General features: G+C 48.2%; 1 protein-coding gene across 1 annotated transcript; it reads right to left on the reverse strand.

The window, feature by feature from the left end:
- Window positions 1-1,125: 1,125 nt before the first annotated feature.
- Window positions 1,126-11,311, reverse strand: LOC311633889 (orphan sodium- and chloride-dependent neurotransmitter transporter NTT5-like). The gene is made up of 11 exons (XM_084906895.1): window positions 10,620-11,311; window positions 10,040-10,197; window positions 9,727-9,853; window positions 9,348-9,523; window positions 8,993-9,103; window positions 8,610-8,851; window positions 6,804-6,990; window positions 6,005-6,206; window positions 5,692-5,851; window positions 1,822-1,984; window positions 1,126-1,615 (listed from the first exon to the last, which is right to left on the reverse strand). Exons 1-11 carry the CDS (start codon window positions 10,768-10,770, stop codon window positions 1,382-1,384), a joined length of 1,911 nt encoding a protein of 636 aa, XP_084763021.1. The 5' UTR covers window positions 10,771-11,311; the 3' UTR covers window positions 1,126-1,381.
- Window positions 11,312-16,034: the final 4,723 nt, after the last annotated feature.

Raw genomic sequence — 16,034 nt, forward strand, 5'->3', positions numbered from 1 at the left:
ATTCATTTGGCTTAGCCCTGTGGGCAAAAGGTAACTCTTACCACGCGGATACGGGACCCTGGTGGGCTCGGAGTACAATCTGGTAGTTCCCAAACTGGTTGTGTTATTGACGGACCGCTTGGTCTGTGTGAATGACTTAGTCCACAGCAGTCATGGAGACTGTATACCGCCCCCCCTCATTCAAAGATGTTTTTACTGATTTTAGAGAGAGAGGGAGGGAGAGGGGGAGAGAAATATAGATGTGAGGAACATGTATCCGTTGCCTCCCCTACACGCCCTGACCAGGAATCAAGCCCTCGACCTTTCTGTGCATAGGACCATGCTCCACCAACTGAGCCAGCAGGACAGTCTCGGAAACTGTAATGAAAAATTTAGCCAAAACCGGTTTGGCTCAGTAGATAGAGCGTCGGCCTGCGGACTGAAGAGTCCTGGGTTCAATTCTGGTCATGGGCATGTACCTTGGTTGCGGGCACATCCCCGGTGGGGGGTGTGCAGGAGGCAGCTGATTGATGTATCTAACTATCTCCCTCCCTCCCTCTCTGTAAAATATCAATAAAATATATATTTTTTAATATTTAGACCGATGAGAGGAGTCTCGTGTCCCATTAACAAGCACATTAATATCCCTCCCTTCTTGGTTGAAACCACCACATGCTGGGTTTTTCTTGGCTACAGGCCAGCCCCTGGATAAAGGTAGTCTAGTCATCTCGCATCCGAATTTGCCACATCAAGGAGAGGGCAGGAGCTCAGGTCTGAATATTTAGCTCTCAAAGGGATGGCAGCCCCCTGAGAGTAAGACTGACTATCTGGCCAAAACCGGTTTGGCTCAGTGGATAGAGCATCGGCCTGTGGACTGAAGGGTCCCAGGTTCGATTCCAGTCAAGGGCATGTACCTTGGTTGCAGTAGGGGGCACACAAGAGGCAGCTGATCGATGATTCTCTCTTGTTCATGTTTCTAACTCTCTATCCCTCTCTCTTCCTCTCTGTAAAAAATAAATAAAATATATATATATATATTTTTAAAAAAGACTATCTGAGCCATTTATAGAAAATAAAAACAGAGCTGCTCACACCCAGTGCTTGGATTGATTTATTGATCAACAGCATTACCCCCCCACCCCCCAGCTCCAGGTTTCGGTATGCATCACCGACAGTGCGTATGTGTCCACACGGAGAAAGGGGGTGGGGAAAATGACAGTGGCAACCAGAGGGGTCTAGGAGGGGGGCTGCAAAGCCAGGCCCCAAGAGCCCCCCAAATAACGCTATATTCTTGGGAATAGGATTCTGGGTCCAAGGACATACCAATTGGTAGTTACGAGTTGCCTGTTCAATCTGCTTCGAAGGATGTGCGATGCCAGGCCACATCAAGGAAGTGAGGGTGTCACACAACTGACGGACCAGCAGGTTCACTGCTGACTTGTGGGGCTTCCGGCAGTTGGTCCTCACTTTTGGGCCTGGAGGATGTGAGAGAGCCATCCGCGCTTCTGGCTTGGAAGGGCGTACCGTGGGTGCAGCTGTATGCAAAGTATAAGGGGATGGGGAGGGTGATGACGAGGAAGACGGAAATCATCAGGAACAGCACCCATGATGGGTAGGGTCGATACACCTGTAGTGACTGTGGAGAGATGGGGAAGGGGTTCAGAACACTGAAGCTCCTAGAAGAGGGAAGGGAGGAGGGAAGGAGGAGGGGGAGGGGAACCGGGCAGAGGGCTGCGGGTTCAGGGAGCAGAGCATTAGAAAAGTCCCTGGAGGCCAAGAGTGGATAGAAAGATCTGGCCCCCGCTCTCGGGGCAGGTCGGGGGTCTGGGGAGGAAGGCTCACAGTACTGGAGTCCCAGGCCACATAGGTGAAGTTCTTCATATCTTGGAAAGACAGGATTGCAACGAACAGGCCCATCAGCGCAGCTGGACACACGCAGCACCACAGCCAGTGATAGATGGGAGGGATGGGGCGATTCCACAGAGTCCCCAATTCTGCAAGAAACCTGGAGGAAAGGGCCGAGAGACGGTGGCAGGCCCAGCCCAGCCTGCCCCTTCCTTCGAGGGCGAGGCCAGCCTGGCCTGATCAAGCTTACTTAGCATCTTTCAAATATTCTACCTCGCTTCCAAACTCCTGCCTCCTCTTCTCTTCTCGTCTCTTCTCCCAACCCGAGAACAAATGGTAACCATTCCTCTCCCGCTCTAAAACCTTTCATTCGTTCCAAAAACATGAGAGTATTGCCGAAACTGGAGTGGCTCAGCGGATAGAGCATCGGCCTGCAGACTGAAGGGTCCCAGGTTCGGTTCCAGTCAAGGGCATGTGCCTTGGTTGCGGACACATCCCCAGTGGGGGGTGTGTGGGAGGCGGCTGATCGATGATGTTTCTCTCTCATCGATGTTTCTAACTCTCTATCCCTCTCCCTTCCTCTCTGTAAAATATGTTACAAAAAAATAAAAAATAAAAAAACAAAAAAAGCATGAGAGTATTTAAGATGTGCCAGGGACTGTTCTAGGTGCACACATACAGCCCCCAATAAAGTTAACATGCGACCCTCAGGGAATTTTTCTGTTTCCTCCAGCCCATATATCCAGCCTCCTTCAGTGCGTGTTCTCAAACTGAATTAATATACACGTGCGGTCCTTTGGTCCAGACTATTCACCTGTCCAGACTCTGCTCAATTGTCTTCTCCTCTAAGATACCTCCTCTGACCTTCCAGTGCCCCTACAGTAAGGTGACCAGACGTCCCGCTTTTGGCGGGACAGTCCCGATTTTTAACGATTTGTTCCGCGGCGTTTTAAAGAAGTCCCGATTTTTAAAAGCGCGGCGGGACGCGGGACAAATTGTTAAAAAGCGGGACGTCTGGTCACCTTACCCTCCAGTGCTGCCAGCACCTCTCCTCTGGACTGACCAACTTGTACCGCGATTGTCTGCTTGCATCTGTCTTCCTCTCTGGACTCTGTGCTCCACCTCCCCACTCCTCCACCCCCCAACCCGCAACAGGAGGAGCTAATTTTAAGTCATTTGTATCCAAGTACTACAAGGCTTTCTCCACACAGAGAAAGTCTCAAGAAATATTTGTGGCCGAAACCAGTTTGGCTCAGTGGTAGAGCGTCGGTCTGCGGACTGAAAGGTCCCAGGTTCGATTCCGGTCAAGAGCATGTACCTTGGTTGCGGGCACATCCCCAGTAGAGGGTGTGCAAGAGGCAGCTGATCGATGATTCTCTTTCATCGATGTTTCTAACTCCCTATCCCTCTGTCTTCCTCTCTGTAAAAAAATCAATAAAATATATAAAGAAATATTTGTGGAGTAAGTAAATGTGAGTGAACTGACTCCAAGAACTACTGTCACCTGCAAACACTGTCCTCTGAGCCTTCTGCCCTTGAATCCTCCCACTTGGATGTCCGCATACCAGCCTGGTCAAAAGCTGGGCTCAGGAATCCCGTGTCTGACTTGGGCTCTCCCACTCTCCCACTCCAGTTATAGCTACTAATTTCCGGTCCCTGGCTATTTTGTTCTCTCTCCCCTGATCGTTCTTCCTTGAAGAATCAGACCACATCTCTCCATCTACCCCTCTAACACCCAGCCTAAGCCGTTGTTAGTTCCCATTCACAATATTACAATAACTCACTGCTGTTCTCCTTGCTTTGCTTTTGACTCCTCATAGTCTATTCTCCATAAAGCAATTACAGGTATCTTCTTTTTAAAAAAATATATTTGTATTGATTTCAGAGAGGAAGGGAGAGGGAGAGAGAGGCAGAAACATCAATGATGAGAGAGAATCATTGATTAGCTGCCTTCTGTAATGTCCCCCACTGGGGTTCAAGCCTGCAACCTAGGCATGTGCCCTGACCAGTGACCTCCTGGTCAATGCTCAACCACTGAACCACACCAGCCGGGATATAGGTGTTTGTTTTAATAAATCTGGCCCTGGCCACAGGGTCACAGGTTCCATTCCCAATCAAGGCAAGTACCTCTGTTGCAGGTTCCCAGTCCTTGTGGGAGTGCTTACAAGGACAGTCCATCAATGTTTCTCTCTCTCTCTCTCTCTCTCTCTCTCTCTCTCACCCCCTCCTCCCTCCCTTCCACTCTCTCTGAAAATCAATGGAAAAAGTATACTTGGGTGAAGATTTAAAATTTTTCATCTGATAATGTCTTTCCCCTACTCAAAACTCTCTAGTGCCTCCTCTGTCATTCTATATAATGAAAGTGTGATACACAAATCGACTGAACGGTGGAAAGACTGGTCACTATGATGTGCACTGACCACCAGGGGGCAGACACTCAATGCAGGAGCTGCCCCTGGTCAGTGCGCTCCCATATGGGGAGCACCGCTCAGCCAGAAGCCGAGAGACTGTGAGAGCCCTGGAGTAGGAGAGGGATTTCTGACTGCTGGGTTAGGCCCGATCCCCGGGGTCCCTCAGCCTGGCCTGTGAGGATCCGGCCAAAACTGCTCTCTGACATCTCCCAAGGGATCCCAGATTGTGAGAGGGCGCAGGCCAGGCCAAGGGGTCTCAATTGTCTTCGGGAGGGCTCCAGGGCTTGTCTGGCCGACCGACCGGTCTTGCCCAATCCCAATTGGCCAGACCCCAGCAGCAAGCTAACCTACTGGTGGGAGTGTCTGCCCCATGGTGGTCAGCGTCCATCATAGCAACTGGTCAAATGGTCAAACGAATGGTCAGACTCTTAGCATATTAGGCTTTTATTATATAGGATCCTATTTCCACCTCTCTGATCTCCTCGTTCTTTACAGCCTCCAGGCATAATGCTTCAGTGGTACTGACTGCTCCCTCTCCTTGGAGCACACTTTCCCAGAATCCCATCCGACTCCTTCATTCAGGAGTCCGCTCAAATGTCTCATCGGAGAGGTCTTTCTTGCAATCCTACCTCAATTAACACCCATACAAACTCACACTCTTGATCGTTTTGCCTTATTCTCTGATTTTTCTCCTGTCAATTATTACCAACGGACATTTTTGTTGTTGTTGTTGTTGATTTGGCGACTATCTCTACCACTAGAATGTAAACCCCCTGAGGACATGTGTGACTGTTTTATTTGAGACTCTATCCGGGGCCTAAAAAAAGTGCCTGGCACATAGTAAGTATTTAATAAATATGTTCAATAAATGAGTGAATTAGAAGGTTTCGCAGAAGGCCCGAAAGTTGAGGGTCCCTAGTGTCGCTCCAGCTGAGTGAGAATGGAGGCAAAAGGAAAGGGGTCAGTTCCGCCAGGGTGGCTCAGTGGTTGAGCATCAACCCATGAAGCAGAAGGTCACAGTTCAATTTTTGGTCAGGGCACGTGCCTGGGTCGTGGGGATATTCAGCAGACAGCCGATCAAGGATTCTCTCTCATCATTCATGGTTCTCTCCCTCTCCTTTCCTCTCTGAAACCAAGAAAAATATAAAAAAAAAAAAAAAAAAAAAAAAAAAAAAAGAAATAAAGAGCCGGGACCAGTTTGGCTCAATGGATAGAGCATCAGCTTGGGGACTGAAGGGTCCCGGGTTCGATTCCGGTCAAGGGCATGTACCTTGGTTGCGGGCATATCCCCAGTAGGGGGTATGCAGGAGGCAGCTGATTGATGACTCTCTCTCATCAACGTTTCTAACTCTCTAGCTCTCCATTCCTCTCTGTACAAAACCAATAAAATATTTAAAAAAGAAAAAAGAAAGAAATAAAGAAAGAGGTCACCCTTCCCTTAGCCCCAAGTGATCACCTCCTGGACCCGTAGGCCCAGCTCACGGCCACGTTTTCAAAGATGATAATGAAGACGATGGGGAGGACCATCCAGTAATCAGCCAGCAGTATGATGTAGTAGACGCCTGCAGGTTGAATGAAGAAGATGCCGCACAGGAACAGGAGCCCAAAGAGAAGCACTGGAAGAAACAGTGAGCGTGGATCAAGGTCAGAGGTCTGCCTGGGGGAGGAGGGGCCTAAGCAGGGGTTATTGCCGGGGTTATTCACTGGCTTAGAGTCTCAGTGAAACCAGGGCCAGTGGGGGGAGGAGGGCCACACATAGGTCGGAGTACCTATAAATAGCTTTGCATGGTTCCTGCAGAAAGCAAAGGTGTCCTGGAGCGGAGTCAGGACGCTCTGCAGAAGCCCTATCACGCAATTCATCTCCAGGCTCAGCAAGAGCAGGAAGAAGAGGATGGACCAGAAGGCAGACCCAGGGACGAAGGATATGGCTTCAATAAAGGCCAGGAATGCAAAGTTTGGGCCCTCCTTAACCTGTGGAGGGGGAGAAAAGTCCCGAGTGAAAGTGTTCGTGAACGTAACAACAATGCAGATAAAGATATTTTTTTTAAGGTTTAATCTTTTTTTTGATGCTGTTAATGTATTTTTAAATATATATTTTATTGATTTTTCACAGAGAGGAAGAGAGAGGGATAGAGAGTTAGAAACATCGATGAAAGAGAATCATCCATCAGCTGCCTCTTGCACACTCCCTACTGGGGATGTGCCCGCAGCCAAGGTACATGCCCTTGACCGGAATCGAACCCGGGACCTTTCAGTCCGCAGGCCGATGCTCTATCCACTGAGCCAAACCGATTTTGGAGAGATAAAGATATTCTATCTTCCCTGGAAAACTTCCTAAAAGCCTCGGGTCACTGAGAAAATCCGATCTCCAAGCTGGCTCTCTGACAAGGAAAATCAATCCCCCCAGCATTATCCTGGGCAGGCCATCCTTGCATTACCAGGGCTGCAGGTTATCCTGGTGTCTCTGGGATTTTTCCCCCTCTTCTTCTGGTGCTCATAAAAGATGAGATTTCTATTTTACAGAAGGCATTAAGGAACTCTCAGCCCCGAGCGCCTATGGTTACCGACCTTCAGAAACTGCTTCTCCAGGTGGCACTCAGTGACGTATTTGAGGACCATGTTCTTGGTGCGCCTGGAAAGCTTGTTCAGCCAGGAGTTGAAGGCGGTGGCTGGAAGAGTTTGCATGTTTGAAGGCGGAAAGGCCTCAGTAGGCAGCTTCCCCTCAAGTACCAGTTTCAAGAGCAGCTCGGAATTCCTGGGGATAAAAAGTTGAATCACATAGAACCATCTGGCCCCTTATCTTCCAGAGAAGACAGGACATCTCTAGCTTCGCATTACTGGTCTAGCCTGGGAGGAAACTAAAATGGCACCCACCTTCGGGGCCATGAATTTGTGTGAACCAGAAGCCTTTCCTAGTCTTCCGGGGACTCTGGGGTCCCTGCTCTAGGGATGAAGTCTCTTCCTCATCCTCACCTCTGCCCTTCCCCCCGTTTTATTTTTTAAATATATTTTATTGATTTTTTTAATTAATTTTTTTTTTTTACAGAGAGGAAGGGAGAGGGGTAGAGAGTTAGAAACATCATCGATCAGCTGCTTCCTGCACACCTCCCACAGGGGATGTGCCCGCAACCAAGGTCCATGCCCCTGACCGGAATCGAACCTGAGACCCTTCAGTCCACAGGCCGATGCTCTATCCACTCAGCCAAACCGGTTCTGACCTTTCCTCCCATTTTAGACTCGTAGGCAAAAGTCAACCTTCTAAGCTTTGCATACCGAGGATGAGGAAGCACGGTGCACTTAGGTGACAGTGCATAACTCTCCCAGGAGGCTGAGCTATGAGAAGCTTCTCGGTCTTTTTTCATCTGAGCTCTGCTGGCCTCTCTCACCTTGTGTTGCCCCCACCCTCCCACGGCCCTCTGCACATTGTGTGCTGTGGTCAGATTTGACCACTTCCACTTTCAGGGCTTGCCAGAGCCTCTTATGCCCAAGACCAACCCACCCCCGCCACCATTCTCCACTTGGTGAATTCTACAAATCCTTAGACATCAGCTCGCTGCTCCTTCTCTACTAACGCTTGCCGAGGCTTACTGATAAGAGCAAAATGCAAGCTGCAGGAAAATAAGTATAGTTCGATCCAATTGCATAAACTAAAAGACTGTATGTTCTTCTGGTGGTTATTTACCGGTTAGGACCCTGGGGACAAACTCAGCTTAGGGTTGCTTCCTCTAGAAGGCCTTCCCTGACTAGCCGAGGCTTTGTCTTCTGTCTTCCCATCACTCCTGCCACCAGCTATCATGACTTTATGATTGTGATGATGTATCTACATCCCTTCCCTTTATCCCTCCAAAACGGGAAACACAATGAAGGCAAGGACTGTGGTCTGATCCACACAGAACCCCTTCCAAACGCCTGAGGGACAGTTCTCATTCGTGCCTACAGAACGGGACAGGCTGAGAAGACAATCCAGGCTCTCGCCCTGAGCGTCCTGGTGGGCTGACGTATGACAGATGGACTGACACCCCTCCATTCCGGAGTTGCCGGTAAAGAATGACGGCATTCGGGAGCTGAAGGGTGTTCCAAAGGGTGTGGTCTCAGAGGCTGTCTGAGACTAGAGTAACCTTGACTGTTGGCTATGTTTTTGAATTTCTCTGTGGAGATACGTTGAGGTGAGCCATTGGCAATCTCTGACATGGACGAGTCCCAGGGCTAGAACAGGACTCTGAGAGGGTGACCTGCGACAGGGATTCTCTCGTCTGTTTTTCACTCTGGGGCACCTGGGTGGAGGTGGGGCTTTGCGGCGGAGCCGTGAGATGAGGACCTCTGGGTTTTGTAGTTCCCTGAGGCTGAAACTCCCAACTAAGGGGCTGGCCTTACTTCGTGGCGCAGTTCTGCGTGATGACGGTGGCCCAGAAGCCCAGCACGCTGAAGATAAAAGGCAAGGCGAGGACCGAGAAGCCCAGGTTGACAAAAGCCAGAATAAAGGCATCATGGAGACAGTTGCTGGGCTGGTCCACGTACGAGGAGTAAACAACAGCCGGCCCGTAGCCGAGCCCTAAGGCACATAAGACTTGCACCCCAGCTTGGACCCAGGATCTGAGGCTGTACATACATGACACCTACAAGGGAGAGGTGAAGAATACGGAGAGATGTCAAAAAGGAGGAGAACCTTAACAAAATACAGGGATGCAGAGGGCTGAAGTGGGGAAAGGATACCAAGAACAGACAACAGGTGTCCTCTAAGGTCTGAGACGATATACCTTCATAAATGTCAAATATTGAAGCCCACTTTGCGCCCCGGTCAGCAGTAAACTCCGGACGAAGAAAAGGATTATGCTGATAGTGGTCAATGGTATCAAGACATACTCTACCTGAATTCAGGAGAGGGCATATCAGCAACCATGTACGGGTGGCGGGGAGGGTCAATCAGCAGTCAGCAGGGATAGAACATTCTGAGCCAGAAATGAGGAGGAACAGAAGGTCGCTTTCAGCAGGGTTCAGGGGCTAGTGGGAGTGAGAGGCCAGAGGGAGCGGGAAATCAGATCAACGAGTAGTCATGTTAGGTGAGGACGTGAGCATCTGAGCCTGTTAAGGAATCCAAAAATGGAGACTCACCCTCGCGATGGCTCTGATCCCATTCACCATGAAAATGCCAACCAGACACCAAGCGATCAGAAGGGGCAGGAGCAGAGTGATGGCCGGCGGCCCACTGTCCTCGATCCTGTCCGAGGCCCTCAGGGTCACCCGGTACCAGAAGTACATGGAGGGTGCTGTCCGTGCACATTCGGGATCTGGGGGGATCTGGCTTTGGATTCCCTTGCTAGACAGGTTGACCGTTTCCCTCTTCATTAACCCTTCCCCACCTCCTCTTCCTCTCATTTCTTCTTCCTTCTGCTACCTGCTTCTTCTTTGTCCCTCCTCACTCACTCCTTTCTCCTCTTCCAAATTCCCTCCCACCTTTCTGTGTCCCCTTTCTCTTTCGCCTGCTCCTCACCAAAGCTACTGGCATTCTTCAGCACAGGACACTGCAGCCACGGGGGGGAGAACTGGAAGGACTGGCTCAGGTAGAAGAGGATCCAGGCATTGGCCACGTTCAAGTACATGGCGGTGATGAAGCTCACCTGCGGGCCAGGAAGGAGGCGGCTGGAGAGGAAAAGGGGGGACGGGCCAAAGGAGGGGATTTGACAGAGGACTGAGGGAACGAAGGGACTTGAGCCATGGAAGTGAAATCAGGGGACCCCTTCCAGGACGAGGGCAGGGATGGGGGTGGATGTCCAGGGCAGGCCTGGGCAGCCAGGGCTCCTCACCATTAAGCTGCTAATCCCCACACCACCAAACCAGGGGCTAATGACAGCCCAGGAGAAAACGCTGTACTGGTGCATCCTCTGACCAACCGCCATCTCGAGGAAGAGGAGAGGAATCCCGACCACAAACAGCAAGACCATGTAGATGAGGAAAAAGCTCCCTGCGCAGGGGATTTAAGGAAGGGCTCTGAAGACCATCTGGCTTCTCAGCATGTGGGTTTCGTTGGGAGTTCAGAAAAAGACATTCCCTACGAGGGACCTCCCTCAGGGCCACAGGCATGAGGCTGTAACTATTTCCACATCCCTCAAAGCCCCAGACGTCCAGCTCCTTGCCCCCCAATTCCCGGAAGACCCAGATACACAGTTTCCACCCCAACCCCGATACAGGCTTCTACCCCACCATATGTTCAGGTGTCCCGCACCTCGACCCCTCTCACCACCCTCGGTGTGCACACAGCTGGCTCCTATCCTGCTCAGAGCACCACGTCTCCAGCCTCTACAGGTCCCAGAGACCTCGCAGTCTGAGGCCTGGATAAGTAAGTCTCAGTCTTGTGGTCCCATGACCCCCGGTCCCCAGACTTACAGCCTCCGTTGTGAAGCCACAGGTATGGAAAACGCCAGAGACTGAGTGCCCTCAAGGAGTAGCCCAGCAGGGAGAGGAGGAACGTGTCCCTGCTGGGCCAGAGTGGACGGGTGTAGCCGCTCTCACTCTCTTCCTTCCCGAATAACGCCATCGTCTTAACCTGAAACCGGGGAGTTCCCTTTTTAATTGCACAACGTACAACGGGCGCATTCTCTTTCACTAGGACGTCTAGTGCGTCACGCCCAGTGGACGTAATTTTATATTATTGGTTTTTTTATTTATACTTAATTAAAATAAATGAAATATATATTTTTTGTTTATTTATATATAAAGCACAAAGGAAAATACAAAATTACAAACAAATAGAAAAGAATACCTACCAAAAAATGGAAACATCAAAAAATTATAAATTTTATAAAAAATTATAAATTTTATAAATATATATTTTTATTTCTATACACAATAAAAAATATAAAAAAGTTAACAATTACAGAATAAAAGCACACAAATAAAATAGAAATATTGAGTTTAAAAAATTGAAATATAGATGTAAAAATTCAAAACTCAACTTCCGTGTGATATATTTTAAAACAATTGTTGATACATAGTGCTACCTTACAATCCGGACACCAGTATGTAGATTCTTTCCTAACACCTTTTTTGTAGCAAACTCGGAATTTCCTAGATTTAGTTTTTCCTATATCACTTTTCATTTGTTCTGGAAAATGCCTTTCAACTAAGCGTGATGGTTTAGATGTAGAGCTGCTTGTTGATGTCTTTGGGTGGGTTTTCACTATGTTGTTATCTACCAATTTCTCTACACAGTCTATCAAAAAAGTGTAATCGATCCAAATGACCTTTATCTTTTTTGTATATAATATATGCATTGAAGCAGCACGTATCAATCGTAGAAAAATTTTTTTATAAAATTTTTTTACCCTATTACGGGCAGCCGTGTAGGCCACCATAACTCCATCTCCCAAATCTATTTTATACACAGGCAAGGACACAAATTATGGTTCGAACTACCCACAAGAAAAACAATCAACAAGTATTGTTTTGGAGTTAACACATGACTTACTGAATAAAGGGTATAGAATTTACTTAGATAATTTCTATTTCTATACGTCATATAGAAATTATCTAAGTAAATCCATATTCTTGTTATAATCCAGGACAACATTCGGTTTTTCTTCCTCTCTTTTCAATCATTGTCTTTTCGTCATTATGAATAGAACTGAGCACCAATACGTCTTTTTTATCCTTCCATTTTAAAACCATAAGTTTGTCTTTGATTCTTACATATGTTCATTTTTCTGTAATTTTTTTTGTTTTTATTTCACTGCGGATTCCGACGCTGTTTATCCTCATTGTTCCAACAATGTCTGTATTATTTTGACACAAGAGTTCAGCCAAATGAATTGACGTATAGAAATTATCTAAGTAAATCCTATACCCTTTATTCAGTAAGTCATGTGTTAACTCCAAAACAATTCTTGTTGATTGTTTTTTTTGTGGGTAGTTCGAACCATAATTTGTGTCCTTGCCTGTGTATAAAATTATATTTTGTATGTATCCAGATTGGCTTTTACTCAACATAAACAACTTCATTCCAAATCTAGCTCTTTTTTCCAAGATAAATTCCCTTTCCATAATAAAAGAGATTCATCTACGCATACTTCTCGTTCACATACATAAAAACTTTAAAACTTTTCTGACAAATTAATTGATGATTGGATCAATTTTATGTTTTTTATTATATAAAGGTTGGAGATATAAAAAATATAAGTAAATAATATATAAGAAAATAGGTAGGTAAGTGTAAGTACGTACCCGTCACTGCTCACCCAGAACACGTCCACCACTCTCAATAGCGAGATTATACTGATTCCCTCCGTGTCTTAAATTCACGTGGAGACATGTATGGATGACTAATACCTTTGTTCGGAAATATATGTCCCGCCCGTTTCAGGGCGAAACATATATTTCAAGGATGTATTCATACGTCCTACCTGTACCCGATATTGTTTACATTTGATGTATTTAGACGTCCCGCTCGGTTAACAGAGTAAGTGAGGATTTCTGTCTCACCTGGGCATCGTCATTCTCCCAGAAAGAGGATTTTCTAACTTCCTTGCTCTTCCTTCCCTGAGTCTGGCTATCCCAAGCATCAGTCTCTGAAATTTGGACTTCCAACCCCTGTTTATCGAAGGGCAACAGAAGCAGGTTCCCTGGGCCCTTCTTCTCCTGAGCTGGGGTTCTTGGAGCGCCCTCTGCACCGGCGGACGCCATGGTTTAGTCTTTCGCCTGCGAAGCCTGGGCCTCTGTCTCCACTTCAGGCACACTCCCCGGAGCAGCTTTCATTTTTTCAAGGGAGGGTCCGCCTTCCCGAGAAGACCTTAAGGACACCGGAAACCAGAGGTTAGGTTTTGAGTTTCAAAGTAATCCTCAGCACCCGCTTAAAGCAAACCTTTTATCTCTGTCCCTAACCACCACTGAAATTCAAAGCACAAATAATTCTCTGACATGAGTTTGACTTCTTAGAAACGCTTTGGTGCAAGAGTTAAGAGTAGAGATAGAGCCGAGACCGGTGTGGCTCAGTGGATAGAGCGTCGGCTTGGGGACTGAAGGGTCCCGGGTTCGATTCCAGTCAAGGGCATGTACCTTGGTTGCGGGCATATCCCCAGTAGGGGGTGTGCAAGAGGCAGCTGATCGATGACTCTCTCTCATCGATGTTTCTAACTCTCTATCTCTCTCCCTTCCTCTCTGTACAAAATCAATAAAATATATTAAAAAAAAAAAAAAAAAAAAAAAGAGTAGAGATAGAGCCAAAACCGGTTTGGCTCAGTGGATAGAGTATCGGCCTGAGGACTGAAAGGTCCCAGGTTCGATTCCCGTCAAGGGCATGTACCTTGGTTGCGGGCACATCCCCAGTAAGGGGTGTGCAAGAGGCAGCTGATCGATGACTCTCTCGCATCGATGTTTCTAACTCTCTATCCCTCTCTCTTCCTCTCTGCGAAAAATCAATAAAATATATATTAAAAAAAAAAGAGTAGAGATAGAAAAGCTAACAATAGTCTGGAATCCCATTCAATAAGTTTCTAAAAATACTGATGTGTGTTCCCTACAGAGGGATGTACCATTTTTCATGGGCTTTTGGGTCAAAGAAACTAATTCAACACTAACTCTGTCTTTCTCATCGGTAAAACAGTCAGGTCTCTGTTTAAATATCCCCTCACCAGAGGTGCCTTCCCTGCCCACCTATCTAAAATGGTAGCCTACCTATCCACCACTCTCTTCGTCCTACCCACTTTTATTTTTCTTCATAGCATTTCTCACCTCCTGATGTGATTAACTATTGATTGGTAGTCTACACTGAGTGGTCAGATTATTACGACCTCTGAATGCATATCTGGCCACTCAGTGTGTGCGTGTGTGTGTGTGTGTGTGTGTGTGTGTGTAACACATATACATATTAGAGGCTTGGTGCATGAATTTGTGCATGGGTGGGGTCTAGCCAGCCTGGCCAAGGGGAGGGAACATGGGCGGTTGGCCAGCCTGCCTGCTCGTCAAACTCTTGGTTGAGGGGACAGTTTGCATATTAGCCTTTTATTATATAGGAGGACATACACTGAGTGGCCATATTATTATGCTTTCAGAGATCATAATAATCTAGCCTCTCTGTGTAGCTATTGTCCATCTCCCCTTCCCTCCCCAGCTGCTCTATCCCCAGCAAGAGGATGGTGCTCTGTCTCATATTTGGGGCCGGTCTCCTCTCTGCTCTCTGTGCTTCCACCATTCTGACCTTTCCTTGGCTCCTCAAATACTTTATGAGAGAATGGGCGGGGAGTGTGCAGAAGAAGAAAAAAGAACAGGATGCAATGGGTTCACTGATCAAGTCTAATAAATATTTAAAGAAGAAATTATACAAATTCTCTACAATCTCTTTCGGAGGATAGAAGCAGAGAGATGACTTTCTAACTCGTTCAACAAGACCAGCATTACCCGGTCGGGGTACATGCCCAGGTTGGGGGCTCCATTCCCAGTGTAGATCGTGCAGGAGGCAGCTGATCAATGATTCTCGCTCATCATTGATGTTTCTATCTCTTCCCCCTCTCCCTTCCTCCCCGAAATCAATAAAAATACATTTTAAAAGAACAGAAAAATGGCCAGGGAATTAATTAGGAGACATGCCCAAAGAAAATGCTGTCACGACAGCTAAAGATAGAAAAAATAAGAGTCTCAGATTACCAACACAAAAATCAAATAAGGTGATGACAAAGAGTTCTATAGCGACTTCTTTCCTTTGGGTTTTGCTTCCCTTGGTGGGGTGGAGAGGGAGAGAGCGGTAATGACCAGTGTTCCGCCAAAAAGAGAAAGAAAAAGGGAAACTTGTGCTCATGAAAAATATATCCGCCTTTCTTGAACACATTCAAAAATCATATTCCTCAAAACAGTTTGGGGGGCCCTGGCCAGTTTGGCTCAGTGGATAGAGTGTGGGCCTGCGGACTGAGGGGGTCCCACGTTCAATTCCGGCCAAGGGCATGTACCTTGGTTGCGGGCACATTCCCAATTGGGGGGGGGGGGGGCCGCAGGAGGCAGCTGAATCGATGTTTCTAGCTCTCTATCCCTCTCCCTTCCTCTCTGTAGAAAATCAATAAAATGTATTTTAAAAAATAAATAAATAAAAGTTTGGGGGTGGGAGGGTGGTAAATTGGTGATCTGGCCTTTCGGGGACAGAAGTGAGTTTTGGCAAACAGATTCTGGGAACAGGCGGCCTGTGACACCCATAAACCCCTTGGTTTCGGGGCAGACCGTTCTCGGAAGCTGGAGGGGTCCTGGTTCCGGCCCAACTGCAGGCTCCACGTCGCCTGTCCCGGCCATCACCCTCCTGAGCGCATCGCCCAGAAACGCTGGTCTGCCTCATCCTTGGACCCACAGCCTCCCCCGAGGAAAGGAAGGAAGGAGCTGCTGTCCGGGTTCCCCAAGGCGCAGGAAGTCCCTGCTGGTCCCCATAGGCCTGTGATGGGGCTGGACCCCTCTGTCTGGGAACTCGAACCCCTGACTTCCACCCGTGGGCCAGGCCTCGGCATCGCTCCAAGTCAGACTCGACGAGCAAAGGGGCGAAAGCCAGCTTTCCGGGCTCCGAGGGAGGAAACAGGGGGGACCTCTGAGGCCCCTCTGGTCCCTCAGTTCCGCAGACACGGGGCGGCCAGGAGGCCCGGCCTGTTACACCCCGGCCCCGCACCCCCAAATCTACGAGCGTTTCTGGGCTCCCGAGGGCCAAGTCGTCCTCACCCTGGCCCTGCGGCCTGGCCACTTCGGTCCCGTCGTTAGGCAACAACGAGGATCAAGAAGCCCCAACTGAGAAGCCCAGCGACGCCCTCGGGCCCCTTCGCACCTCGAGGCCGGCTT

Source organism: Pipistrellus hanaki (assembly GCF_964339955.1).
Source record: "Pipistrellus hanaki genome assembly, chromosome: 15".
Taxonomy (NCBI): domain Eukaryota; kingdom Metazoa; phylum Chordata; class Mammalia; order Chiroptera; family Vespertilionidae; genus Pipistrellus; species Pipistrellus hanaki.

What these genes read in the sequence shown, in the direction of transcription:
- LOC311633889 (XM_084906895.1), bottom strand. Translation starts at nt 10,770, where the DNA reads ATGGCGTTATTCGGGAAGGAAGAGAGTGAGAGCGGCTACACCCGTCCA. An exon ending in GTGGCTTCACAACGGAGGCT is followed by an intron (nt 10,198 to 10,619) that starts GTAAGTCTGGGG and finishes TCCCCTGCGCAG; the next exon opens with GGAGCTTTTTCCTCATCTAC. An exon ending in GGATCAGAGCCATCGCGAGG is followed by an intron (nt 9,104 to 9,347) that starts GTGAGTCTCCAT and finishes TCCTGAATTCAG; the next exon opens with GTAGAGTATGTCTTGATACC.